Source organism: Lycium ferocissimum, chromosome 9 (genome assembly GCF_029784015.1).
Source record: "Lycium ferocissimum isolate CSIRO_LF1 chromosome 9, AGI_CSIRO_Lferr_CH_V1, whole genome shotgun sequence".
In the NCBI taxonomy this organism is placed as follows: Eukaryota; Viridiplantae; Streptophyta; class Magnoliopsida; order Solanales; family Solanaceae; genus Lycium; species Lycium ferocissimum.
In genome coordinates, this window is record NC_081350.1 from 44,143,835 (window position 1) to 44,171,794 (window position 27,960).

At 33.4% G+C, this 27,960-nt stretch overlaps 3 protein-coding genes, 1 non-coding gene and 1 pseudogene across 7 annotated transcripts; 3 read left to right on the forward strand and 2 right to left on the reverse strand.

The window, feature by feature from the left end:
• The first annotated feature begins 1,304 nt into the window (after positions 1-1,304).
• LOC132031006 (probable protein ABIL5) lies at positions 1,305-4,120 on the forward strand. Of its 2 annotated transcripts, none has more exons than XM_059420838.1 (8): positions 1,305-1,658; positions 2,041-2,123; positions 2,780-2,927; positions 3,073-3,172; positions 3,273-3,306; positions 3,461-3,597; positions 3,689-3,753; positions 3,841-4,120. In XM_059420838.1, exons 1-8 carry the CDS (start codon positions 1,548-1,550, stop codon positions 3,937-3,939), a joined length of 777 nt encoding a protein of 258 aa, XP_059276821.1. In that variant the 5' UTR covers positions 1,305-1,547; the 3' UTR covers positions 3,940-4,120. The 2 variants fall into 2 exon arrangements, with proteins under 2 accessions (XP_059276821.1, XP_059276820.1); XM_059420837.1 differs by having other exon boundaries at positions 1,323-1,658; positions 3,452-3,597.
• A 2,076-nt stretch (positions 4,121-6,196) lies between these two features.
• Positions 6,197-9,516, forward strand: LOC132031007 (probable protein ABIL5; annotated as a pseudogene).
• A 600-nt stretch (positions 9,517-10,116) lies between these two features.
• On the reverse strand, positions 10,117-14,034 carry LOC132031005 (rho guanine nucleotide exchange factor 8-like). The gene is made up of 7 exons (XM_059420836.1): positions 13,503-14,034; positions 12,763-12,879; positions 12,461-12,615; positions 12,287-12,361; positions 11,568-11,834; positions 11,048-11,368; positions 10,117-10,558 (listed from the first exon to the last, which is right to left on the reverse strand). Exons 1-7 carry the CDS (start codon positions 13,768-13,770, stop codon positions 10,118-10,120), a joined length of 1,644 nt encoding a protein of 547 aa, XP_059276819.1. The 5' UTR covers positions 13,771-14,034; the 3' UTR covers position 10,117.
• Positions 14,035-16,064: 2,030 nt separating this feature from the next.
• TRNAK-CUU (transfer RNA lysine (anticodon CUU)) lies at positions 16,065-16,137 on the reverse strand. Its single transcript has one exon. It is a non-coding gene; the product is annotated as a tRNA-Lys (tRNA).
• Positions 16,138-22,349: 6,212 nt separating this feature from the next.
• On the forward strand, positions 22,350-27,936 carry LOC132031008 (uncharacterized). Of its 3 annotated transcripts, none has more exons than XM_059420841.1 (5): positions 22,350-22,497; positions 24,378-24,449; positions 24,559-26,070; positions 26,186-26,330; positions 27,032-27,936. In XM_059420841.1, exons 3-5 carry the CDS (start codon positions 24,565-24,567, stop codon positions 27,664-27,666), a joined length of 2,286 nt encoding a protein of 761 aa, XP_059276824.1. In that variant the 5' UTR covers positions 22,350-22,497; positions 24,378-24,449; positions 24,559-24,564; the 3' UTR covers positions 27,667-27,936. The 3 variants fall into 3 exon arrangements, with proteins under 3 accessions (XP_059276824.1, XP_059276825.1, XP_059276823.1); XM_059420842.1 differs by lacking the exon at positions 22,350-22,497 and adding an exon at positions 22,524-22,730; XM_059420840.1 differs by lacking the exon at positions 22,350-22,497 and having other exon boundaries at positions 22,524-24,449.
• The last annotated feature ends 24 nt before the right edge of the window (positions 27,937-27,960 follow it).

Sequence of the window (27,960 nt, forward strand, 5' to 3'; positions counted from 1 at the left end):
TAATTTATATACATTGATATTAGAATTTTTTTTGAACTTTTAGTAAAATTCCTCGATACAATCATTAGGGAAGTCCGTCTGAAAGTGATTCCCATACCATTTTTGGGAGAGTCGAGAAACGTCTTGTACTAGCTGATCTACAATAATTTTTAGAGGTTTGATCTAACCAATTAATTTTGACCGAATTTTATATTTATGTTAATAAATTCACTTAATATGTATAAATAATCTATCTCGAACCCAATAAGTAAAACGAATTATTGCTTGAGAGCTCATAAATTTAAAATCTTGAATTTATTTTGAGCTTATAAAGCGTGTTGTATCCATATAACTGCTTGTGATCATCTACGTTTTGCCAAGTTTAGTTAGTAATTTAGGTAATAGTATCCCGATCGAAGAACTAACTAAGCAAAAACTCGTTTTAACCTATTATAACAAGTTACCTACATAGGATACATTAGTGTAAAAAATATTGTGCGATTAAATCTCATATAAAGAATACAAATGAATAGCTATGAGAGGCATTAATTCGTAACATGGTAAATATATCAACGTAATAACCTGTGTACATTAATAGCAACATAAAAAGAAATTAACACAATCAATGCATATAATTATATCTTTATTCTTAATGGTGTAATTACAACATCAATGTATACAAGATTTTCATTTTCTTTTTTTTCCTCAGCTTTGAGGCATCTGAAAGCTGTGTGTATTATCAATTGACAGATCACTTTTAGATAAAGTGAGGAACAAAATAGTCACGAGACTTACAAAAAAACTTGTCTTTTAGGATGTGGTCAGCACAGTCCATTCCATAAACTTCTATTAAGAGAATCTCTCTGTAAAAGTTTTTTTGGTTTGTTTCTATTGTTGGTTTTTTGTTTATATAAAGTGAAATTTGAATAATTGTCACGGGATTTTATTATAACCGACAAGCCCTCGTTCTCCGCATCTAAGCTTAGATAAATACAAAAGTAACTCAAATATTTCTGTCTGACTTGATGTGGCATATTTTTTTTTAGTTTATTCGAAAGGGAATGATATATTTATACTTTAAATTTCATATTTTAACTTAAATGAAATGATTTATAAAAAAGAATAAAAAATGTCTAAACTATTGATAATAGAGCAATTATGTCCTTCATTTTTATTTTATTTTTGGCACAAAGAAAATCCCTTACTCGTTAGCCAAGTGGAGCAGATAAGTGCCCAAACTATTGAATATAGAGCAATTATGTCACTCCTTTGGCTTTTGGTGAAAAAATACCTTCACAGTTAGGCAAGTAGAGCAAATATGTCTCTGAATCATTAAAAATGGAACAACTATAGAAAATATCTACGAAATGTTACAGACTACAAATTTTTTTTTTTTTTTTTTTTTTTTAATTAAAAGCTACGTGCCCCGTTAAACACTGCCACATAAATAATGAGGAAGGGGTACTCTTCACCTATTTTGGGTATAAAACAGCACGTGGTAGCCATCAAATAATGATACAAGGCCAATTTATAGCCTGCTCTAATTATTGTTTCTGCATCAGGACTTAATGCAGACTTGTAGTGACACAAGAATGAAGAAGGAGGAATTTAATTCATTTCCTAAAAAATATACAGAGACTGAAGCTGATGATGCAACTAAGTTCAATAGCTCCTTGCAAGTAAGTATCTAGCGACATGATTAAACAGTATCTAATTGTGTGAGTACTTTGTTTGTTTGTTTTTTTAGCTTCTTTTTTTGTCTGGTTTTTGGGTGCTGAAAACTCTACGCCTGTGTGAGCTTGCTCACATTACTGATCCCATGTTCGAATAAAGGAGCAGAGTTGCGGTAGACTGACAATTAGTGTAAAACTAGTCAATTTCTGATGAATCTTACAACATTAGACTAAGATAAGCTTAAATGGAGCGACACAAACAGTAGTGATTCACATAGAGATTGAGGCATAGAGATAATTATTGTTTTGAGTGCTAGAGGAGTGTGTGTATGTGTTGGTATTTCTTTTCAACAATTACTTGTGAAGCTTACATTTCTTTTGGTTGCAGGAACTCAAGGACTTGTGCTCTCAACTTCACCATGCTGCAGATTATTGTGAGAAAACTTTTCAGAAAGCTGAAGAGAAAAGAGAGTGAGTGTTTCTATTTCCAGCAACATCATGTGTTTGTTATAATGGAAGTCATTTTTTATGGAAAATGATTTTCATGGGAAAAAAATCCGGTGTGAATTAGTAAGTAGAAATTATTTTCCAGGATATTTATTAAAGATTAATAATCATGTTACAATTTGAGAGTGTTTTGATGAAATTTTTTTGTCCTGAAGAAAGATTAATAATAATGTCTAAGTGTTTGTTGGAACACATAATATGTAGTTAAATGTGAAAGATAGTTACAAGGAAAATGACTTTTGCACATTAATGAATGAAGTCATTTTTCCTCCTTTGGATGAATTTCTAATAGAAAATTCAGTGATACCAAATACTCCCCATTGGACAAATTATGCTCTTCTGTAATTCCAAGAAGTGAACCTGTTCCCTTAACAATATCTGCTAGTTCAAATTATCATCTTATTCTAGTACATTGAAGGACTAAGGAGCTAGTAGTTAGGAGTCTATTTCATGTAAACCTCAGCTGAAAATTTTGAAACAGAAATCAAGATTAGGAGAAAATAGGAACATACATGCAAAACCAATTTTTAAGAGCATAAATAATGACAGTTTTTTGAGAGATATCTTGATGTTCAAATAGGCAATTTACTAAAGTAAACAAACTATATTTCCATTTGCAGTGTAGTGGAAAACACAAAAGAGTATCTCTGCAGAGCTGTTGTTACAGTCGTCGATCATTTAGGAAATGTCTCATCTAAACTTGAATGCCGGATTTCCAAGATTGACACAGCTCGTGAAACAGAGCTTCGAATCGATGGCTTGACTCAAGTTCGTAGTTATTACTCAATTTTTTTATAACTGTCAGTGAATATAAAACTTAACGCATTTATCAATTTCTCACCTTATTCTACCTTCTCTTGTTTCCTTTGATAATTTTTGCTAATGTTTTTTTGTGTTGGTTCAATTTAATTAGAGGCTAGCGACCTGCCAGCAATACTCTCAAATGCTTGCTCTCACAAGGCTTTGTTGGAATACTGAATTAGCAACACATCATCGTCGCTATTTATCACCACGTAATTTTTATAACTTCAACACCTTGAATCCACTCAATAAGTTCACTATTTTTTTAAACCAAACGTAACTGTATACTAATACTTTTGTTTTCTAAACCAGCAACTCAAGATCTCAGGAGAACGAAAATGTCAAGGTAATTAATTACGTACTTTATATCGAGTGCATTATATTATTTCGAGAACAATGTTAATAAAAAAAACCTAATTCTATTGAGTTGATTCCATCTCCTTGACTTTGTTTGTGGAGAATAAAGCCTAATGAACTTTGCATGAATGAAGGGGATTTAGTATACCAATTGATAATAAAATTGTGGACAAGGATGAATTTGAGGCAGAGGAAGATGTGCCACTATTTTTGTACACTTACAACTTTAAGCCATCTCTATTAGAAGATTCAGACAAAAGGTCTAACTTTTCACCTCCAGGTAAATTAAAAACCTTTACAAGATGGAAATTTTCAACATTGGAGTTTTAGAAAGAAATGTTCACATTTAATTTTCACACATGGATTTGCAGTGCTTCCGGTTCGAGATGGCCTCTCTGTAGTACCAAAAGCACAAAATTCCAACTTTGAGTTCAAGGTACCCTTACAACAGCTATTTATATATATGGATAGTGTTAAACGCCATCCTCATGTGTTCTGTTTTTTCTTTTTCTTTTGAATGCAGGAGGCTCGAAAGCTAAAACGAAACATATTGAATTGGAGACCGATGCATAATAAGGATATCAGGTCACTCATTCGACGGGGAAGAAGAATAATAACATGAATTTATGAAGAGTATGAAGACTGCCACTAAAATTTCATTCAAGATTTTGTACACTTGTGCAGGCTTCGAGTTACCGGTTTTTTAAATATGTAGTATTATTCTCGTTTTGAACTTATGTATATTATAAAGGGAGATTATGCTGCAAAAAATATTCAATAAAACACATCATGCATTTCAAACTTCCCTATCCGCAACAGTGGCGGAGCAAGGATTTTCACCTAGGAGGTTCAAAAATATAAAGAAGTAAATACATGAAGAAGCTAAGGGGGTTAACATCTATTATATATATATAAAAAAAAAAAATTTAACCTTTTATATACATTATAATATTTCGCCGAGGAGGGTCGGATGAGCCCCCTAGTGCCTACCTAGCTCCCCCCGATCCGCAATGGAAGGAAGAGCAGTAACATACTTCAAACACTAACCACATCCAACTCCTCAAAAAGGTCGGAGTAGTTACACACAGATGAACTTCCTAACTACTTTAGAATTTGTTTACTTCCTATCCTCGAGTAGTTTTGTCGGACGGTCACTCAACCAATGATAATTATCTCGTAAAAATCACTTTTCTTTATTTTATAACAGAAAATACACTCAATTAATGGTACCTATCTCAGAAAATCACTTTTTCTTTTTGTTTTGTAACAGAAAAGTCACACAACTATTGTCATTAGTTGATTGACAGTATGAGAAATCAACTCTCCTGTCCTATCACCCTGACATTGTTCTCGTTTATTTTTTTCGTTCATTAATCATTATATCCTTGATAAACTTGAAAGCTTATGGCTCCTTTTAGGGCAGTATAGCCTTGAAAACCTTGATACTTTATGCCTTTTAGCTTAGTAACCCTGATAAACCCAGCTACTTACCGTACAGCTCGTATATACCTTTATAATCCTGATAAACATAGCTGCCTACCGGGTAGTCATATATCTTGATTTTTCCTTGATAATGGTACTGTCAAGTCCATATAAACTTGATATACATATTATGAACATATTCATTATAGCACCTCATTTAATAGCAACGAAAGGGAATGAACATACAAATGGTCCATTGACCACACACTAGCTTACAAGGCCTTCTCAATAACCATACAATAAGAAGTCAAGAAACATGTGGAACAAGTGATAATCTAGCATCAATGTTCTTTCAACAATTACATAACATTAAGTATGCACATTAACATTCTATAGCATTTTCACTATAGCTTTTACTCTTGTATTTGTTAGGTGTGCGAACAAAATACCACATTGGTAGCTGAAAAGAAAATAAAGCTACTTATAAGGTGTTGGATACTATGTGAGGCTTTCTAGGGAAAACCGTGCGGGCTTGGCCCAAAGCGTACAATATCACATCATGTTAAGAGTGTGGTGTGAGGCTTGGCTTAGTGCCTTTGCCTGTGACACACATACATGTTAAATCTAACGTGAATTAAGACATCACGAACTTAGTTCGATGAGTTGGGTGTAAAGCACCACGTTGGTAGCTAAAAAGAAAAAGTGTTGGATACTCTTAATGATGTGAGATCTTTTGGGGAAAATCGTGCGGGCTTGGCTGAAAGCGGACAATATCACAACATGTTAAGAGTATTTTTGGACCGTTTAGCCCAATAGTATTTGTCATACCTGTTTTTGAAAACGTTGTTCTTGAGGTGAGGGTCTATCGGAAATAGCTTCTCTACCTCATACAAGGCAGGGTAAGGTCAGCGTACACCACACCCTCTTTAAAATAATATATTCAATATTTAAAAATAATTTAATTTTAAATACCTCATTTTATTCTTAATAAAAATAGAGTAATTATCCCCTCTATTTGCTTTTTGCACAAAAATGCTTTGACGGCTAACCAAGTGAAGCAGATATACCTGGAATTATTAGAAGTAGAGTAATTATGCCATCAGTTTGCTTTTCAGCATAAAAATTGTCTTGCGGTTAGCCAAATAGAGCAGACATGCCTATGAACTATTTGAAATAGAGCAATCATTAAAAGTATCTATGAAATATTATACAGTACTACAAGTTTTTTTTTAAAAAAAATCTTTCCTTATTAAACTTTAGAAGAAAAGGTCTTTTATACCCACTTACAATTTAAATAAAAGAAAATGATCTTTTCAAATATCTCGTGTGTTTTTTTAGATCTTTTATGTGAAAATATTTAAGTCTCTTATTAAAATGATATAAAACTAAAAACGAGTTTGCAAAAGATTGCAAAATGAATGTCCAATTGAACGCCCTCACATAAATTGGGATGGAGAATCTTTTTCCACTTTTTTTTTCGGGCATAAAACAGCACCTGGTAGCCTTCAAATAAAGAGATATTGAGAGACTTCGACTTGCTCTATTACTATTTACTTGCTTCTTCATCAGGACTTATTGCAGAGACATCAGAATGGAAGAGAAATCTAGTTCATTCACCAAACTATATGCACAAGCTGAAACTGATGATGCAACTAAGTTTAACAACTCCCTGCATGTAAGTAACTATAATGATTATTTGCAGTGAGAATTCATATAGCCGATTCTAATTTTCTTGGAATTGTGACGTAATTGTTTTTGTTGTTTCGAGTGCTAGAAGAGTATACTTAAGTATGGTATTTCTTTTCAACAATTACTTGTGGAGCTTATATTTCTTTTGGGTGCAGGAACTCAAGGACTTGTGCTCTTAGCTTCACCATGCTGCAGGTTATTGTGAAAAAAGTTTTCAGAAAGCTGCAGAGAAAAGACAGTGAGTATTTATGCGATCGCCTTTCATCAACATAGTGTGTTTGTTATGATGAAAGTCATTTTTTATGAAAAATGATTTTTCGTTGTTTAATAGTAAGTGGAATTTTTTTCTCAAAAAATGTATATATTAAGATTAATAATTTAGCAAATTCGAGAGTGTTTTGATAACATATTTTAGTCTGAAAGATTAATAATAAAGTTTTGGTTGGAACAAGTAATAAGCAGTTAAAAGTTAAGATAGCTATAAGGAAAATGACTTCTGCACGTTAGTGAGAAATGTCGTTTTCCCCTTTTGATGATTCTACTAATTAATCAAACATCATAAAATGAATTTCTAATGAAAATTCAGGCATACCAAATACTCCCCATTGGTCAAATTTTTCAAATTATGCTCTTCTGTAATTCCAAAATGAACCTGTTCCCTTAACAATATCTGCTTGTTCAAATTATTATCTTGTTCTAGTACATTGAAGGACTAAGGAGCTAGTTGTTAGGAGTCTTTTTCAAGCAAACCTCAGCTGAAAATTTTGAAACAGAACTCAAGATTAGGAGATAATAGGAACATACATGCAAAACCAATGTATAAGAGCATAAATGACATTTCCTGAGATATCTTGATGTTCAAATAGGCAATTTACTAAAGTAAACAAACTATATTTCATTTGCAGTGTAGTGGAAAACACAAAAGAGTACCTCTGCAGAGCTGTTGTTACAGTCGTCGATCATTTAGGGAACGTCTCATCTAAACTTGAATGCCGGATTTCTAAGATTGACACGGCTTCTGAAACAGAACTGCGAATTGATGGCTTGACTCAAGTTCGTAGTTATTACTCAATTTTTTTATAACTGTCAATGAATATAAAACTTAACACATTTATCAATTTTTCACCTTATTCTACCTTCTCTTGTTTCCTTTGATAATTTTTACTAATATTTTTCTGTGTTGGTTCAATTTAATTAGAGGCCAGCGACCTGCCAGCAATACTCTCAAAAGCTTGCTCTCACAAGGTTTTGTTGGAATACTGATTTAGCAACATATCATCGTCGCTATATATCACCACGTAATCTTTAACATCTTCAATCCACTTAATAAGTTCACTATTTTCTTAAACCAAACATAAATGTATTGAGTAATACTTCTGTTCTAAGCCAGCAACTCAAGATCTCAGGAGAATGAAAAGGTCAAGGTAATTAAATTATTTTTTATCGAGTCCATTATTTCGAGAACAAAAAAGGGCCTAAAATGCCCCTGAACTATGGATTTGGTACAAAAATACCTTCCGTCCACCGTTTCGCTCCAAAATGCTCTCGCCGTTAACCTTTTGGCTCAGGAATGCCCTTATTTCTAACGGTCCCTTAAATAAAATTATAAAATAATTATTTATTATGTGGTCTAATCTGATTGGCCCAAATTTAAACCCTCCCAAATTTTAAAAAACCAAAATCAACCCATAACTTTGACCCGACCAGACTGAAAAAAAAAAATCTTTACCGCCACCATGTCAAAGATCCAATCTCTCTTCTTTTAAAATAACATCAGGTCTTCTTCTAAATTGAAGTTTCAAGCTTCATTAATGGCTTCCATGGAGTTTTCAGTTTATTTTTATCAGGTTCTAAGCTCTAATTCTATGATTATTCATTCTACCAACTTGACATTAGTATCACCCAATTGATTTTAACATCCAAATTCACAAATATGGAAATTCCAATAGCCAACAAATCTTGAAATCAAAATTTCAAATTGAGCTGAACGTTCATCGATGGATATCTGAATTTGTGGAGGTTTCTTGAGTTTAAACAAGAAGTATATATTATTTTTTTCCAGTATTCAATTAGATTACAACACAAATAAACTGAATAAACAATCTAAAATCAAATTCAAACTCAAACAACCCAAAAATTCTTAGACTGACTTCTCGATTTCGAAGCTCCCAAAAATAAGAAGAAAAAGAAGAAGATGCTGATGTTGGCAAGGGACTGGTCTCCAGGGATTTTCTCCTTGGTTCATTAGGGATTTTAATTTGGGCGGGTACGTGTTATTAAGTGGATCAGGGTTTTGGGTTGAAATTTAATTAGTTTAGGTTAATTATAAAACTAACCAATAAGAACATGCCACGTATTAAATGAAATTCTTAATTATATTATCGTTAAAAATAAGGGAATTTCTGAGCCAAAAGGATAACGGTGAGGGCATTTTGGAGCGAAAACGTGGACGGAGCATATTTTTGTACCAAATCCGATAATTCAGGGGCATTTTAGGCCCTTTTCCGTATCGAGAACAGTGTCAATTGTGGAGAATAAAAGCCTAATGGACTTGTATGAATGAAGGGGATTTAGTATACCAATTAATAAAAATGTTGTGGACAAGGATGAATTTGAAGCAGAGGAAGATGTGCCATTATTTTTGTACACTTACAACTGCCTTCTCTACTTGAAGATTCAGAGCAAAAGTCTACCTTTTCACCTTCAGGTAAATAAACACATTCACAATATGGAAATTTCCAACATTAGATTTTTAGAGAGAAATGTTCAATTTTCAATATTCACATATGGATATGCAGTGCTTCCAGTTCGTGACGGCCTCTCTATAATACCAAAATCACAAAATTCCAACTTTGAGTTTAAGGTGCCCTTTTTATGTCAGCAATTTGTCGATATGGATAGTGTTAGACACCATGCTCATGTATTTTTTTTCCTTGTGAATGCAGGATGCTCGAAAGCTAAAACGAAACATATTGAATTGGAGACCGATGCATCATAAGGACATCAGCTCACTCATTCGACGGGGTAGAAGAATAGTAACATGATTGCCATGAAATTTCCATTCATGATTTTGTAGCTTTGTGTAGGCCTCAAGTTACCAGTTTTAAAAATATGTACTAATACTCTTGTTTTGCAAAATTATGTATATTATAAAGGGGGCTTAGTAACTGATGCAAAAATATTATGAAGATTTCTTGCTTGTTGAAATTGGCACAGCTCCCTATCCACAATCAAAGATTTGAAGTACTACGAGTTGATTTCGTAAACGGTCACTCAACTAACATTAATTATCTCAGAATGTCACTTTTCTTTATTTTGTAACAGAAAAGCCACTCAACTAAAGTGACTTTCTATTACAAAATAGAAAAAAATGATTGTCAGAGATAATTATTGTTAATTGAGTGACCGTCTAAGAAATCAACTCGAAGTACTGCACATTCACAATATGGAGATATGCTACAGAAAATATTCAATAAAACTTTGAACTTCCCTATCCGCAATGGAAGGAAGAGCAGTCACATACTTCGAACAACACTAACCACATCCAACTCCTTAAAAAATGTCGGAGTATTTACACACAGGTAAACTTCCCTAACTACTTTAGATTTTGTTTGCTTCCTATATCTTCATATCACCCTGACATTGTTCTCGTTTCTTTTTTCGTTCCTCATTGTCGTGGCCTAGCGCTGTTAATGTCGAGCTGTTGGACTTCTTAGGCCACTTCCAATCTTTTCAATGTAGGAAAATCTTTTGGGAGTAATACTAGCTAGTTTCCCCATGCATTTGTAGTCATTTTCACCTTTGAAATAAGCTTCTAAGTTACCCGTCGAATGATTCTTCTTCATTCCTGTGTCTCCTAGCTCCACACCCCAGCCAATGAAATCGGATAAAGTTGGTGTTTGTGTAGCAGAACTTAACACATCTGCCTCTAATTCCCTTGGAGTTGACATACCACTTAGTGGAAGTGGAGGTGAGGAATCAGATGATGAGAGGTTCAACTTTTCTATTGCAAGTGCTGGATCTTGTGTTAGAGAGTCCGCGTATAGGACATCTTCAATACGCGACATAACCGTGTTAGCTAGGCTTTCTAGCACCCTTGAATAGCTCTCAAGAATAGAATGTCCTATATCCTGTACACAATAACAAAAAGAGAAATAAACAGGTTATGATTTTGTGAGGTAATGAGGAATTATTCTCCTCCAACAATGCTTGTTAGTCCTTCTGTTTTATTTTATGCAAATGTGTTTGATTGAGCATGAAGTTTAAGAAAGAAAGACGGGCTTTGGGAACTTGTGGTCTTAAACATTTAATGACATTTCTGTGGCTATAGAATCATGTCATTAGGGATAAAGGACAGCTTGGTGCACAAAGCATCGCACGTTCACACAGGGCTTGGGAAGGGCCGCACCCCATGGGGACGCAAGCATCAGTGGCTGATTACCCGGCTCAGAGACAACTTTACCGTTACTCCAAGGCTTCCCTTCAAAATCATGTGATTAGGGATAAAATGGAAAATTGTAAGTTTAAATTGGTTATAAAAATAGAAAAGTTTCATTCTTTTTTAGAATAGTCTAAAAGGGAAAACGTGCCACGTAAAATGGGACGGAGAAATATCTTACGTTGTTACATTCGATTTTGCTGATGTCAAGAGAAGATTGAGGTAGTCCAGGAAATTTTTGTTTTAACAAGAGTAAGATAGTCTCTGCTCTCTCTTCAAAGAGCTCCCTCTTCTCCACACTCACAGCTAAACCCCAAGCAGATTTTCCATCTTTATGGTCAATTTTCCTCTTCCAAATCACTATAGATGCCTCAATTCTGTTCTTAAGATCAAGGACTTTGTGTTCTGTAGACAGATCCATGGTTGAAAGGAATTGTTCAGGATCAAAAAACTCGATTGTGATGTTCTTGTAGATTGAATCACCAAGACTTGCTCTACCATTCTTGAAAAAACCGGAACAAGCAATAACAGAAATATCAGTATCTTCGAGCCAAGTCCCTTATAAAAAGCTATGTCTCGGACTCTTCAAAAATATTGTCGTGTGTGTGTTAGATCCTCCAAAAGCTATGCATTTTTGGAGAGTCTGAGCGATATTGATTAAAAAAAAAAGTGTATCCAACAGAGGGCGTCCTTTTACTTACCTTTGGAAGAGATTCAATGTAGTTTTCAGGAATTTCCATTTCTGAGAGTATTTGTGCATTAATAGCCATGGAGGCTTTATGTACTTGGTTCACACAATCCTTTTGATATTGCAGCCATTTTCGGGATTCATCTGATAGACCCTCTGGTGGAACCTTGACAGTAGGTAGCCACCATTTATCATCCCTCTGGATACCTTTCTCAGATTCATCAGCATCTCTTGACACATACCAGAACTCGTTCTCGTCTTTAAAATTTTCTAAGCAATCCTGTTAAGCATCATGGAATTATCCACAACTCATGTTTCATTTCATAGAGAACTCTTTCTTTTTACGTCTGTTTCAAGAAGAATGACAAATTTCTAAATTCAGAAACTAATTTTTAGATTTCCATTTTACGTACCCTTAGTAACATGCTCTTGTAGTCATAGAAACGTCATAGAATGTTTTAGACCACAAGTTTAAGGATACTTTTTGTATGTACTAAAGGTTTTTCTTTTTTTATTAAACTCTGTTTACCATATAAAATGAAACGGTGAGAGTAACAGATTAATCCTATGTTTCTCGGATCCTCCAAAAATGTTGTGGAACTTGTGTCAGATCCTCCAAATATGCATAGATTTTGAAGGATCCGACACACACCTGACGATATTTTTGAAGAGTCCGAACAACATAGGACTAATCAAGTAATGGCATAGCAAGAGGGCATTGCAGGTTCTCACAATGAGCATTGCATCAAGCTTTTTCAAGGCTGGGATATTCATGAGCAGATCTCTTCTTTGTTGTGTCACCATTACCTGTGAAATCACTTTCAAGATTTCATTTCTTTTTTCAATGATCATTATTTCTACTTTAAATCTAGAAATGGAAATTAGAGAGAGAGCATAATATAGGACCTCCATGTTTGTTCCATCCTTAGATTTTTGTTGAGAAGGGACAAACTCAACAATGTAGTCTGATACAGATAAAAGCCAGTTGATTTCTTTTCTCCACCTTCCTTTTGTCTCTTGAGACATTGGCTCCAATTTCCTTTGTTCTCCAAAAACAGAAGCTATATAATTTACACACAGAAAGAACATACAAAGAGTTAATATTTTCTCCATGTATATGAATATTTCTTGTAAAGAACAGAACCTTGATGGTTTCCACAATTTCATAACACACATGTTATACAGTAGCTGATTCTAGTGGAAATCACCTGCAAGATTAGTAATGGCATTTGATAAAGCCAGAGCAGATGAAACGCCCTTTCCTCCACCGGACATGTCCTCTCCTAAAAGTAGCTTCGCGAACCTTTCTTTCATCATTTCCATGTCTACATCCAAATAAAGAAAAAACATGCATTAATATCTAACTTGGACAAAGAAACACAAAATCGATGATCATAAGAAGGATAAGGGTAAAACAATATTCAATGTGTGCACAAATTGTAATTCAAACATGCAACACTTACATACAGAGGTGAATCCAGAATCTAGAGACAGTGAATTCAGAATGAATGTGATCTCAGTATATGTATACGTTTTAATTTCTTTTTGCATATGTATACATATATAATTCGAGCGAAAAGGATCATGAATTCAGTTGATCCTATAGAAGCTGCCTTAGATTCGCTTCTGCATCTACAAGTTTATGACAACAAATACGATAACATGTACAATGGTAAAAGCCTAAAGCCTTTTAATCTTTCTGGGGCGGAATTGTAATTCAAACATGTAGAGGTAAATCCATAATCTAGAGACGGCGAATTCAGAATGAATGTAATCTCACTATATGCATATACATTCTAATTTCTCTTTGCATATACATTTTAATACTATTTTTGCATATGTATACATAGTTCGATTGAAAGGATCATGAGTTCAGTTGAACCCACAGAACCATCTTAGATTCGCCTCTACAACTACAATTTATCATAACACATAAAATGGTACAAACCTGAAGCCTGTTTATTATCTTTGTGGATGTTTCTTGATCTTGCTCCTTCTTTGGCGAAGCGCGAAATAGGATCAACAGACCTATTAAAAATACTACCTAATTGATGTAATTCTAATGCTGAAGATGATTTTACACCTTGACTCCTAAATTTCATCTCTCTGCCATGTCCATTCTCTAACACCACAGGACTATGTGCATGTCTTCCTTCAAACATCTTCCTAAAATTGAAAGACCTTGACTTTGAAATCTTGTATATTTCTCTAACCATTTTTATGCCTAATTATGCAACACTGGCACATAGAAATTGAAAGAAATATTAGTACAAGAGTGAGGGAAAAAAACACCAATTTTGTCAAAAAATGAAAGGCAATGATATGATGAATATGAGAAAATTGATTTTCTTGTTTTTGATAACAATAAGGAAGGGACATAGTGGGAGATATGTTTTGCTGCTAACTATGTTAACGAACTTCTTTGGAAAGTGGGGTGCATGTTTGATGAAGAGAAAAGGAAAGGGGTAGGTGAAAATAAGTGGAAGTATAAATAAAGAACATGTTTTGTGCTATTTTTGGATTTCTTATTGGTTGAATCTTCAATGATAGCAAAAAGCCCGGGAAAGCATACAGTGATCAACTAACTCACTTTTAAATATCTTTCTTGCCCTTATTTTCCTATCCCTCCACCCCCCACCCCCACCCCCACCCCCCGGCCCCAAAACAAAACCCCAATGAAGCCTAATATTAATAGGATTTCAGTAAGTTGTTACTCTATTTTTCAGGTTGTTTTGTTATACTTGATATGAAAAAAATCGCTTATTGTTGTAGGTCAATTTTATCCATTTGTTTCTAAGTCGGTGTATAAAATTTAAATTCATTTAAAAAAGTCGGCCCCATTTGAGGAACATCCGGTGCCAAAAATATGCAATAAAAGGGACTTCCCATGTTGCAATTTGAGGAACATTCATGCTTATCTAGTAAAAATTTAAACACATATACAGTGTGCAAGGTAAAATTATAGGATTCTGATGAGCCCATGCATCACATTCTACATCCATCCCTGAGTATATACGTGTATCCATAAAAACATGGTAGAATTTTATATACACCCGATATTTAAGTCAAACTAATAGATGCAAAACATATGTGTTTCATAACAGCTTGATCAACTAGCATGATTTCGTTATATATATGTTCTCACTTTTAACTTTTACTGCTAAGACTAAATTATTTGAGTTAATATAAGCATGGGATGCGAATGAGTATTTACCTTAGCTACTAAGTGCGTAAATAGGGCATAAGAACCTCCTAATATACTCTCTTAATTAATATAAGTATCGATAAAGCAAAGAAAGATATGAATAAAGGCATAACTTTAAAATCTTATAACAAAGGTTAAGGGTGGCTGCATTAATATTCTTTAAAATGAAGGATAATTATCCTATCATCTGGTTGCTAGAGCGTTATTCTCGCATTCTTTTATAAAATAGGATAATCTTATTCAAGAAAAATACTCCCTTTCGTTCATCTCTATTTGGTCATAATTGATTTTGCACTCTCTTTAAGAAAAATAATAAATAAAGTGTATATTTTATTATAATATCCATACTAATTGATATATAGTCTCAATGGACTTGTGAAATGATTTGGAGAATGAGCAGTTAAGCGTAAAACAAGAAGGAAAAAAAAAAGTTTTCTCTTGATTTACATAATTGGACAAATAACAGTGAAAATCTATTTTTAATATAGTGGACAAATAAAATTAAACGGATTGATTAAAATTGAACTGCCTCGTGTAATTGTACTTCTTTTACTTCTATTAATAGAATGAGTTGAAAGAGTAAAAGCATGTCCAGCCATTTAGGTAGAGCCATTCCAAAAAATAAATGGCCTCATTTACAATCTGAATAGAAAATAATGACTCCGATAGTTTATTTACAAATTTCTCATATTACTATATTTTATTGATCTTTTTAAAAATAGTCAAATAATTGTATTGTATAAAAAATTCTTATCGATACTACTGAATTGAATATCTTGGCGATGCCCCTCATCTACTTCAGTTTTTGAATTTGAGCATTTACCAAGATAGCTAAGGTGAGCCGTGGAAACAACTTCTTGTAGAAATGCAAGGTAAGACTGCGTATAGTAGACCCTTGTTGACCGTTCCTTCCTAGAACCCCGCGCATAGCATGAAACTTATGACCTTAGCACTTTACTTTTTTTTTTTTTTTCAACCAAGCTAGCTAATGTGAGATTTTGTTATGAAATTGACTCAATACTAGCTTCTTCTCTCAATCATTGTTGACCACCACAATCTCTTTCGAGGATAGAAAACACAAGAAAAATAATTACATCTATTAAAGGGGCAGCTTGGTGCATAAACTCTCGTTAAGCACCAAGTTTGAGGAAGAATCAATCATATTGAAGTTATTATATACAATTTTACTTTGTACTTCTGTGAAATGCTGCAAGGATCGAACTATATTAAGTCAAACACAATATCATATAAAATAAAACAAGAAAATATTTAAAAAGAAAAAAAAAGTATAGAATTTTTAAAAAGCGCCCACCGTGGGGCTCGAACCCACGACCACAAGGTTAAGAGCCTTGCGCTCTACCAACTGAGCTAGACGGGCTTGTGGACTACTTATGAGCTTAAATAAATACGATCTGACATTTGCTATCTCAGTCTTAAGCACTTTAGTAATTACTTCCTCCATTTTAGTTGATGTAATATTTGTTTCTTTTTTAGTCCGTTAGAAAGGAATGATCTTATAAAACTTATTCATCTTGAATGTTTATATCAAATCAATGAATATATGTTATATTTAATTTAACATAAGTATATATCACTTAACCATAATTAATTACTATATTCACGTCATTTTGTCACTAACTATGATAAATTAATATAATATCTTACTAGTAAAGATGATCTCATTTTTAGCTCATTAAAGAAGAACATATTATTGTGTTATGTTTCTCTAGTAACTATGAAAGGGTGGTCATTTAATTTGGTCTAAGATCATTAAAGTTTCAGCCACAGAGAATTCTTATATTTTTTTTTTCTTTTTCCCTATGAAGTAAGTAATTGTATATTTCTTTTTTTTTCTTTTTTTTTTCTTTTTTTTTGTTTCGAAGTCAATAGAAGACCAATAATTTCCCTTATTTATCGGAGAAATATAAGGTGACAAAATTAGAGATACATTTCTTATAATATTCGCCGCATACATTTTAAAAATGAACAGCCGGCCTTCTTATACTATATAATCGAAATTTGTTGAATATCCGCGTCTTGTATTGACTTCACTAACTTTTATAATCCAATAAAAGATTTATCACTAGATTGAAAATGTGAAAGCAAATAATATACTTAATTTCATTAAAACTTTTGTTGGATCTCTATCGCTTAGCAATTTGTGTTGGATTAAAATTACGTACGTAAATGTGTTTACCTTTAATAATATTTAACAATTTATAGTTACTTTTTCTATATTTACAAATCAGCTAATTTTTGTTGTATTCGGTTGTATTTTTGAAATACACGGAAATACAAAACCCGGCAGAGTTCGCGTTTTTGAAATACACGAAAATATAAAATCCGACAGAGTAAAAATAGGTTGTATTTATGGAACAAATTCTCTTCTTTCATTTTAAATGGTAAGTCAAATTAAATCAATCATGTATCACGCATAACGGCTAAAGTTCCATTACAGCTCACATCTCTCTCTCCACATTACTCCATTCCAAATTTTTTGAATTAAAAAAACTCAGCACGATAATTTTCCAAAAATACGGAAGTCTCCCAGAATACATCGTTTTGCTTGATTCGGTTTTATTTCAATTTTTTTAAATACATGTAAATACACCAGCGGCTGTATTTCATCATTTTGAAATACAGCGAAATACAAATGTCCTAGCGAAATACATCTCATTTTCCCAAAAATACAATCAACCAAATATATTAAACTTATATTTACACTCAAAAAAGGACGAAATACACTTAAAATCTGAAATACAAGGAGAGAGAAGAAGGAGAAGAAACCATGGATTCCAGTCAAATCTTCAGTGAAATACAAAAAATACACTAAAAAAATGACGAATACACATTTTCTCCTTCGAAATACAAGCGAATACAAAAAAAATACATTATATCCAAAAAAAATACAACAACCGGAAAAAACCTCCTCAAAACCTCAGCAAATTTCTTGTAACCAAAAATGCATGCAGCACCAGTTCAATCTACATGAAAAACAGTTGAAAATTTTCGATGGGCATAATTCTCCCTAGAAAATTTGTTTAGACAATTGTACTCCGACAGCTTTGTCGCCATTAGAAATATATTGTCACCAACGGCATTTCAATGAGATTTGTAGTCTAAATTTTCGGAAATTCCAGTAGTGATACTCAGTTGATTTGTCATTGAACCAACCCTTAGCCACCGCCATTAATCGTAGGGTAAAAGTAAATACAAGCCTTTGCCCATAACTGGATTTTGCCGGAGATAGAAAAAAGGAGGGAGAGAGGCGGCAATGAAGGGAAGGAGAGGAGAGAGAAGGAGGGAGAGAGGCGACAGTGAGGGGAAGTAGAGGAGAGAGAATTTTTTTTAGGGTTTGGAGAAGATGAAAAATCTTAAATGTGTAGTGAGGGAGAATAGAGAGAGGTATATATATTTTGAAAGTTATTGGACCAGTTATGCAATGTAATTTTGAAAAAATAAAGCTACAAAAATTAAATAAAAAATTAAGGTAGTTATTATTAATAAATAAGTCTTAGAGGTAGCTATGGCAAGCAAATTTTCCTTAATATGATGTGTCATTATCCGTTTTGAGTCAAGCCTGTAATGTTTTCTTAAAAGGCTTGACAATGTTGCAAGTATTCTACATTTTATGTGTTGCATCATTTTCTTTTCAACTATGAAGGTGGGATTTCGCTTGCGCACCCAACAATCATCCACTCAAATTGAGTTTTACATGACTCATCAACTCACGGACTTATCTAGAAATAAGTAGTAACTAACCCGTAGACGCAAAAAGACACAAAGTCAGGTCCAACGTCAACATTCTGCTATCTTCATATGCTTGTCTTAATGAATCATTGGCTCTAATATCAATTATTGGGCTAAATCAACACAAAATACTCTTAAATTGAAGTGACAACTTTTTGCACCAGATTACCCTTTATACGGATTGGTCTTCAATTTTTGCCCTCATATCTATGGTCTTTAATTTTTGCCCGTCCAGCTTATTTAATGAAAATATCCAGATATGTTTCGCTTGGCGTAAGTTGTGTAATATTTTTATCTTCGGAAACTGAACTTTGGCCTCACTCGACACAAGTTCTGTAGGAATTAAGTAATGCGGCATAAATTGTGTAATATTTTTCAGATTATGTCAACCGTTGATAGTTTTGTCTTTTTCGGCATAACTGTGTGAATGTGATGATACATATGCCGAAGCTAAATGCTTATTATGCCGAGCAAAATCTAAACTTATGCCTATTTTCAAATTATGTTAAATATTGAAAGTTTTGCCTTATCTGGCACAACCTGTGGGATGTTATGATACATATGTTGAAGCTAAACTCTAGCTATGCCGACCGAAATTCGCCTTTTATCCCGCGCCAAAAATGCTGAAAGGCAAAAATTAAAGAACACAAATTTGAGGGACAAAAATTAAAGACCGCTCCAAAATAGGGACATCGGTGCGAATGACCCTTGAAGTGATTATTCGCTTTGGGCCAAATCCAAATAATTTCTCTCAAAAAGACCTTATACCTAGAGGTGTCAAACAAGCTAGCCCAAATTAACCCAACCAACCTAGCCCTAAAGGCACAAAGAATTAAATGGACTAGGATACCATGCCTCTTTTAATTGAAGGCCCGCAAAATGGCACTCAACCCAAATTCTAAAGCGGTCATGTGGCTAGAACGGGCCAACCCTTTAAGTTTTTTCGTCTTCCGAAATAACATTTTTTAAGTGATTTTTGGTGCAATTTGAACATGAAACTTTTGCAATATGAAATAGAATCTTCTACCACCCATTCTTGGGCAAATCCATATTATAGAAGAAAAAAATTCAAGAGAACAAATATAAATTATTATTTTTTATCACTAATTCAGATCACGTTCAAAAGAAATTAAACATAATATAAAGTCTAAGACTAAAAAGTATTACTCCAGTTTCTAATTACTACTTAGTAGTAAGTACATTCTTTTTTCTCATTACTTTTTATCTTTTTTTGTTTAATGTACTTATATTTTTTTAAAAGTTAATTAATTTTTATCTATTTTTTTTGTTTAATGTACTTATATTTTTTTCAAGAAAATTAATTAATTTATTATTTCCTACTTAAATTCAATTTATGTGAATCCATTTCTACTTATACCATTGAGAATAGGGCCATTTACGTATATATACATATGAATAGAGTATATTTACAAAATATGACGATACTTTTCAGTTTACAAAATATAACAATAGATTTCTTACAAAACATATACAAAAAAATTTCAAAATAAGTCTTAAATATTGTGTATGAAAAATGTATGAAATGTGTATATCTAAAAATTTCACTCAAAAAGTGAATCTCTCTCTGTTTACAAATTAAAAAAGAAATGTGTATATCATTCGTTTCACATTTTTCGTATGTGAAAATTGTATGAAATATTTATATAACCGTGTAAATTTTGTTAAGTTCATGTTACATAAATTCAAAACAACTACAATAACATTGATACAACTTTTATCCAATATTTTTTTGGCAACAACAACAACATAAAAAACTTAATTTACAATTACAAACTCTACATACAATTATTATACAACTTAAATACAAATTTGAATCTCGCTTCCAAAATTAGAAAAAATCACGCTTCAAATCTCACATCAATGCAATTAAAAAGCTTTCTCGCTTACACTAAGAATAACCGAATCCAATGAAGGGTCATCAACCAAATCAAAAGTCTTTGATAAAAATGGCCAAATGATGTTTTTCCATATCGTGTTCTTTAGATACGGCCCGAGTCATCAATCTCTTACACAAAGCGGGATAAAAGGTGGTGGAGTTCTCGGAGGAAATAACGGGAGAAGGGAAGAGAAGTACGGATATGGCGAAACAAAGAATAAGGAAAGGTGGGGGAACCCTACTTAAACAGAGAATAGGAAAAGATAGGGAAAAGGGGAGGGCGGGGGATGGGGATGGGGGGGTGGAAGAAGAGATACATTACAGAATAGGAAAAGAATAGGAAAGGGGGGAGGTGTACAAGTTCATTAAATAGAGAATAGGAAAAGGGGAAGGGTGGGCTTACCTTTTTAATTTTTATCAGATATTTTTAACAGCTCTAGATATATTTTTATATTTTGTAATATATATATTGAGAGAATATCCTTACTTTATATGTAGCATCACCATATATGGATCGCCCGGATCACCAATTGGAGTGTGGATGATATAATATAAGGATCACACCGGGCTTTGATATCGTGTAAAATATGTCATTTTTTATCGGATGGAGCATACGTAGCAATAATTATAACGAAGTTATTTCCAAATAAATCAGAGGTAATTGAAGTAAGATTTCATTGTATAATTTTATGGGGCAGACAATTCCTCATCGAAAAGTGTCCCCTGCAGAGAATATGCTGCAATTAAGCACAACCAAATGGTTGGCTGCATGTTAATCAATTCACAGGCACTTCATGGTAGCTTCTCTTAATAAGACTCAAATTTGCAACATGTTTTTGTGATGGTTAAACTTACTCTACATTTATATTAAACTATACTAATTAGCTCTGATTAAGTAATAAATTGAAATGGGAACTTTGGAATAACAATAAAATTATTTCAATATAACCTATAGATTATGAGGGTGATTCTTGGAATCAATATCGTCCTTCTCCGGCCCCTACTAATGCAAGATGCTTTGTGCACGGACTATTTTATCTAAGTAATAAATTAAAGCGAATATGTGTACTCCCTCCGTCTTAATTTATGTGACACTTTTCGATTTTTGAGATTTAGACTACGTGAACTTTGACCGACATTTTTAAAATAGATATATTTTTATCATATTGATATGAGAAGAATTACAACTTCTAGTATTTTTTGTATAGGTTTTGAATATCTAAAATTTTAGTTTTAAAATATTGAGCTATATAATCCAATTTAACTTTAAAGACTAGTCAAATTAACTCACGAAAAAAAAAATGTCACATAAATTAGGACGGAAGGAGTATTAAGTAGTTATTGTGTAGTGAAAAAATTGTAGGGAAGGACACATGTAATGTAATGTATTTGTTAGATTAGATTTGTGTAAACATGTTGCATAATCCCTTTTTTGATCCACCTTCCTCTCATCAAAATTTTCAGACCAATTTTCCAATTAGTAACCCCCAACCCCCACCCCCCCCCCCCGCCCAAAAAAAAAAAAAAAAAAAAAAAAAAAACCAAACCCACGCTTTTATAAAAAGGAAACTAACACTCTATGTCTATTTGGAGAAAATATTTATTCAAAATGGGCTTCTTATACATTATTATACACTTTCATACAAGGTTGATACATTATATATTGCAGTAAGTGTATAATATTGTATATCGTGTGTATAAACATTATTGCAAATTATAAAGTTGGCTACGCGAATGTAAATTAAAAATACGACTACATGAATGTGATAGTTTATACTGAATTGTATATTATTGAAATTATCCTTTTTTAAAATTATTTTTTCCATATCCAGTTAAGTCTTAGGTACACTTAACTCACATGGGACAAAGGATCATACTCAACAACCAACCACAATTCACATTTAAAATCTTACATTTTTAATGCTAATAGTATTAAATTAGCACAACAAAGTTGACAAAATAGAAAATTCCCTAAAAAGTCTAAGTTCTTGAATATACAGGGATATTGTCATCATCATCATTATGATATATAATAATTGGGATCTGGGGTCTGTTCACTCTTTTGCTGACCAAGTGTAAGAGTTAATACAGGTGAGAATTAAAGGAAAAAACAGTGTTAATATGTGTGTGTGTTGTGTAAATTTATCACTTGTTTTTTTTTTCCAAGATTTTCATTTGGGTGCATTTGATTACAAAATGTGTTGTCTTTTTATTCATTCATTTGTGTTTTGTATAAGAAAATCACTTGTTGATCAAAGGATCAGCTTATACATGAACACATTGGGATAAAAATGGAGTCTTAAAGCTGCTTTACAGTGTTGAATGTGTGTATAAATTTATCACTTGGGATCTTTTTTTCTTCTTCAAGATTATTATTTGGGTGCATTTAATTACAGATGTTTTGTCTTTGTTTTTCTTCATTTGTGTTTTGTATGTATAGAGGCTGGAGGTAATAATAAAATAAGTTTTTGATTAAAGGATCAGCTTATACATGATCAAGACATTGGGATAAAAATGGAGTCTTTAAGCTGCTTTACAGTGTTAAATATATGTGAGTTTAAATATATATATGTGTGTGTGTGTGTGTGTGTGATGTGTAAATTTATCACTTGGGACCCTTTTTTCTTTTCCAAGATTTTCGTTTGGGTGTGTTTGATTACAGATGTTTGATACTTTTTCATTCATTTCTCATTTTGTATAGAGGCTGGAGGTAAGAAAATCACTTTTTTGATCAAAGGATCAGCTTATACACATGACACATTGGGATAAAAATGGAGTCTTTAAGCTGCTTTACAGTGTTAAATGTGTGTGTGTGTGTGTATAAATTTATCACTTGGGATCTTTTTTTTTTCCCAAGATTTTCATTTGGGTCCATTTGATTACAGATGTTTTGTCTTTTGTATAGAGACTTGAGGAAAGAAAATCAATATTTGATCAAAGGATCAGCTTATACACATGTTACATTGGGATAAAAATGGAGTCTTTTAAGCTGCTTTACAGTGTTAAATATATGTGTGTGTGTGTGTAAATTTATCACTTGGGGTCCTTTTTTCTTTTCCAAGATTTTCATTAGGGTGCATTTGATACAGATGTTTTGTCTTTTTGTTCATTCATTTGTCTTTTGTATAGAAGCTGGAGGTAAGAAAAATCACTTTTTCATGGAAGGATCAGCTTATACATGAACACATTGGGATAAAAATGGAGTCTTTAAGCTATTTTGTGTGTGCAAATTTATCACTTGGGATCTTTTTCTCTTCAAGGTTTTTATTTGGGGTGCATTTCATTAAGTTTCTCTTTATATAGAGGCTGAGAATAATATAGAATAACTTTTTGATCAAAAGATCAGATATGTGTGTGTGTGTGTGTGTGTGAATTTATCACTTGGGGTCCTTTTTTTTTTTTTTTGATTTTCATTTGGTTGCATTTTATTACAGATGTTTTGTCCTTTTTTTTATTTTATTATGTTTGGTATAGAAGCTGAAGGTAAAGATGAACACATTGGGATAAAAATGGAGTCTTTAAGTTGCTTTACTGTGTTAAATATGTGTTGTGTTTGATTCCTTTTCATTCATATCTCATTTTGTATAGAAGCTGAAGATAAGAAATTCATTTTTTTTTTAATCAAAGTATCAGCTTATACAAGAACAAATTGAGATAAAAATGAGTCTTTAAGCTGCTTTTCATTTGTTTTCAGTGCTTGTAGTTTTGTCATCTGAGATGTAAATTTGTTGTTTGGATCCATCTTTTTATGTTTATCATATTTGTAGCTATCCCATTGACTTGTCTCCCTTTCCTCTCATTATCAGTTATTCTTAAAGATTAAGAAAGAATATAATGAGAATTTAGAAATGAATACACCCATAGTTCTAATTTGAATATTTCAGAGGAGATGGATGTATTCAATATTTGAGAAGTTTATATTTGTCTTTAATAGACAGCAACTAATTCTTTATACTTTGTTCTGCTTTCAGTGATTCAAAGCTGAAAAAGAAGTTTCATTTGCCTATCTACATCGATCTTTGAAAAATTCTTCAAGAGTTTATGTGAGTACATTTGGCAAATCCTATTAATTTAAAACTTTCATTCTGTTTTTCTTTTTTCAGATTTTAAGTCGGCATCTTGACTAGTTCTGCTTGAAATTTTATGTTACAGACCGTTATGTACAGATCATTTGTCACTTGTGATGATCCCAAAGGGGTTATTGAAGGTAAGACAATTAAAAAATCCAAGATTGACCCTCGAAATATCGAAGGTCTTAAGGTTGAAAAACAAAAGGATTCAAAGGATGTTGCAAAAGACTTGTTGAAAGGAGCTTTTAATTTACAAGAGTCTTTAGTGATGCTGGGAAAATTGCAAGAAGCTTCAGAGTATATGACAAAGTTGAGGACCAAATCTGAACGTGTTGCAGATCACAGGTATAATAAGTTGGAGTTTGAAAAGCCAAGACTTTCTGTTGATCGTTCTCGCGATTGTTATGATGAGCTAAGGGAAGTAATAAGAGATAGCCTTGCTAGGCAAAATCTGTTGCCACCATGTTGTGCTTCAGAAAAGGCTCGTATCGATAGAAGAAAAGTAGATGTGTCTCAAGATTTCCCCTCTACTAGCTTCACTAGCACGAGTGAGTCATCGATAGAAAAGGCTCGTGTTGTTGATGGGAGAAAACTGGTTATGTCACCCGAGTTCCCGTCCAGTAGCTCAAGCCAATTTGCTTCTTTTGGCTGTTCTCCAGCCAAGATTCAAAAGGAGAAGCCGAAAGTGCCAAATTTGATTGCAAGGCTAATGGGACTTGAAGAGATTCCTTCGACACCCTTGCATCAGAAACAATTAGAGAAGGACAAGATTTTTAAGCAGAGAATTTCTATATTTGAATTAGATTTACCAAAAGCAAAGAGGCTGCCCGAGGCAGATCCAAAACAGAGAACATTGGACGGAATAATTGAAACCATGCAATTCAAAGGCCTTTTGAAAAGCAAATCTAGTGATGTGATCTCTCATCAATCTAGTGTTTCTCATTTCATGAAGAATTCTGCTGATGATGCCCCTTCTATTGTGATCATGAAGCCCATGTACGCTCCTGAATTTCAGGCAGAACGGTTTTCTACTTCCATCGGTGATGAAAATCCTCCAGATACTAAAGATTCATTTGGAAAATGGAACTTAAATGAAGAGAATTTACCTGTGAATTTCACTATGTACCGAAAATTGCATACACGAAAAGTTGATAAGTCTAGCTTCAGCCGAGAAAAAGGATCCAACGACCATCGTGTAGCACCTGCAGGTCAGAAGGCTATTGAAGTTTCCATTCAAGGAAAACTTCCTTCTACAAAGAATAGAGCTTCTTGTGCTGGAAAGATTAAGCAAACAAAGAAAGAAGTGATAGAAAAAGGGGTTGAGAGAACTCAACGAGCTCCTGGTGCGAAGAAATCTGTAGAAATGAAAAATGCTGAACTCAATGACACCACTAAATCTCAGGGTCAAAGTAAGAGGACCACTGCTAAAGTGAGGAAACCTGAGAAAAAGTCGAATGCACCAGAAAAAGTTGCTGCAACTTCAAATAGCAATATCTCAAAGAGCATCACAGCCGTTGCATCTCATAACTCCACAAAAAGGAAAAAGAATGTCAAAACTGACAAGTCAGTCAGGAGTTCCTCCATTGTTCCTATGGTAAGTGACATTTATGCCTTCTATTTTGAATTCTTAGCTAACCTTTTTATTACTCTCATATGTTATTGTTCTTCGTATAAGATTATAATCAGACTAATGGAATATGTCGATGCAGGTTGAGAATATGGAACAACAGGATGACAACATCCAGATTGTGCACACAGTCCAACGAGACAGTGTTATAACCATCACTGAAGTTACATTCTCAGAAGGGCTTCCCTGTGAAGAAGTGAAAGAAATCATTGAAAGTGTTGCCATTGGTAAGGCACTTATTTTGTTATGTTTGGCATTGTGTCATGTAATCGATACTCCCCCGTCCCAATTTGTGTGACACTCTTTCCTTTTTAGTCGGTCCAAAAAAGAATGACATCTTTCCATATTTAGTAACAATTTAACTTTAAACTTCCCATTTACCCTTAATGAGTTGATTTATAGCCACACAAATATCTATGACTTATTTTAGACTACAAACTTCAAAAGTCTTTCTTTCATTCTTAAACTCCATGCTCGATCAAACACCTTCACATATATTGAGACAGAGGGAGTATTAACTTTGCGTTATGTGAGTGCTTTAGCAAACCTTTTGCAAATATTCATGTACGTAGGCTTGCAAGTAACTGGTCCTTGCGAAAGCATGAAACTTGCCCTGGATGTTACATAAATTTTGCTAGAACTTGTTCAATGAATATGCACGGTTTGTTAATACTACAGCTTAACCAGAGTTGACCATTTGCCTAGAGTATCCTCTGGTCGCTCTCCTCTAGCAACCTTCTTAGAAGATAATAAAAGTAGCCACACATTAAAGTAGCTACGTTTAGACATCTTTCGAATCCAATATGTTATTGCATCTTTACAAGGCACAAGAGAAAAATGTATATTCTACTACTCTAGTTATTGATCCAAGTAGATTGATCTCTAGACATGGTACAACTATTTACAAATGATACTTCTTTATTTGCAGATAATCTTAAGAATGATGAAAGTTCTGCTGCTGAATCTGCCATGCCATCTATCCAGTGTGTCAATGACATCCCACTAATGGAGCACATTAGCTATCAAGGCAATCTAGATTCAACTGAAAATGAAAACCTCAAATCTAGAGCCACTACAAGACACATACTGTTGAGCAGCGAAGCATTCCTCAGTCGAGCAGAGGAGCTTTTCGATACTGATGCATGGGAACCAACATTATGGCAGACAATTAGTCTAGACAATGAAATTTCTAACAGCAAACTTGTACTGGAATGTGCAAATGAATTGTTAGAAAACAAAAGGTCTCATGCCCTGGAAATATCAAAAAACCCCGTTAACGAGTCAAGAGTCTCCATCTCCTTCGACAAGTTGGTGACTGAAATATGTGACTCGATTGATGTCTTCAAAAATTGCACTAAGGTTGATGGAAATAGCCTTTCAGTCGATACTCTTTATGCCTTGCATGAAAGAGATATATGGTGCAATGGAATGGTTAGTACAACATGGGATCTTGGTTGGAGAAATGCATTTACTTTGGATGAAGTTGAACAAATTGTGACCTACATTGAGAAGCATCTTTTGAACGGAATTATTGACGATGTATTTACGGAGTTCACACTATAGTTATTGCATATATTCAAAGGCGGAGCCACAATTTGAAGTTTATGGGCTTTGATGACCATTTCTCAATATATATAAAGGATCAGGGTCAAAGTTACTGAGTTTTGCCGAACCCGCAACGTATATTGTGGCTCTGCCACTGTATATATTCAGGTTGACTTACATAATGTGTTTAAAAAAAAAAAAAAAAAAAAACACTCTTATAAGTACAAAATTACAGAATAACACAAAGCTGAATGGCTCTAATAATATTGTTGCTGATTGCTGAATAGATCTTCAGGATTGTACATTTATTGC

Excerpts from the sequence above, each read along its gene's own strand:
- LOC132031008 (XM_059420841.1), top strand. The coding sequence starts at position 24,565 with ATGTACAGATCATTTGTCACTTGTGATGATCCCAAAGGGGTTATTGAA. Across the intron at positions 26,071-26,185 it reads GTTCCTCCATTGTTCCTATG|GTTGAGAATATGGAACAACA; the intron begins GTAAGTGACATT and ends ATGTCGATGCAG. Across the intron at positions 26,331-27,031 it reads CATTGAAAGTGTTGCCATTG|ATAATCTTAAGAATGATGAA; the intron begins GTAAGGCACTTA and ends CTTTATTTGCAG.
- LOC132031006 (XM_059420837.1), top strand. The coding sequence starts at position 1,548 with ATGCAGACTTGTAGTGACACAAGAATGAAGAAGGAGGAATTTAATTCA. Across the intron at positions 1,659-2,040 it reads AGTTCAATAGCTCCTTGCAA|GAACTCAAGGACTTGTGCTC; the intron begins GTAAGTATCTAG and ends TTTTGGTTGCAG. Across the intron at positions 3,754-3,840 it reads ATTCCAACTTTGAGTTCAAG|GAGGCTCGAAAGCTAAAACG; the intron begins GTACCCTTACAA and ends TTTTGAATGCAG.
- LOC132031005 (XM_059420836.1), bottom strand. The coding sequence starts at position 13,770 with ATGGTTAGAGAAATATACAAGATTTCAAAGTCAAGGTCTTTCAATTTT. Across the intron at positions 12,880-13,502 it reads AGATAATAAACAGGCTTCAG|ACATGGAAATGATGAAAGAA; the intron begins GTTTGTACCATT and ends ATTTGGATGTAG. Across the intron at positions 11,835-12,286 it reads AGCTTGATGCAATGCTCATT|GATTGCTTAGAAAATTTTAA; the intron begins GTGAGAACCTGC and ends GATGCTTAACAG.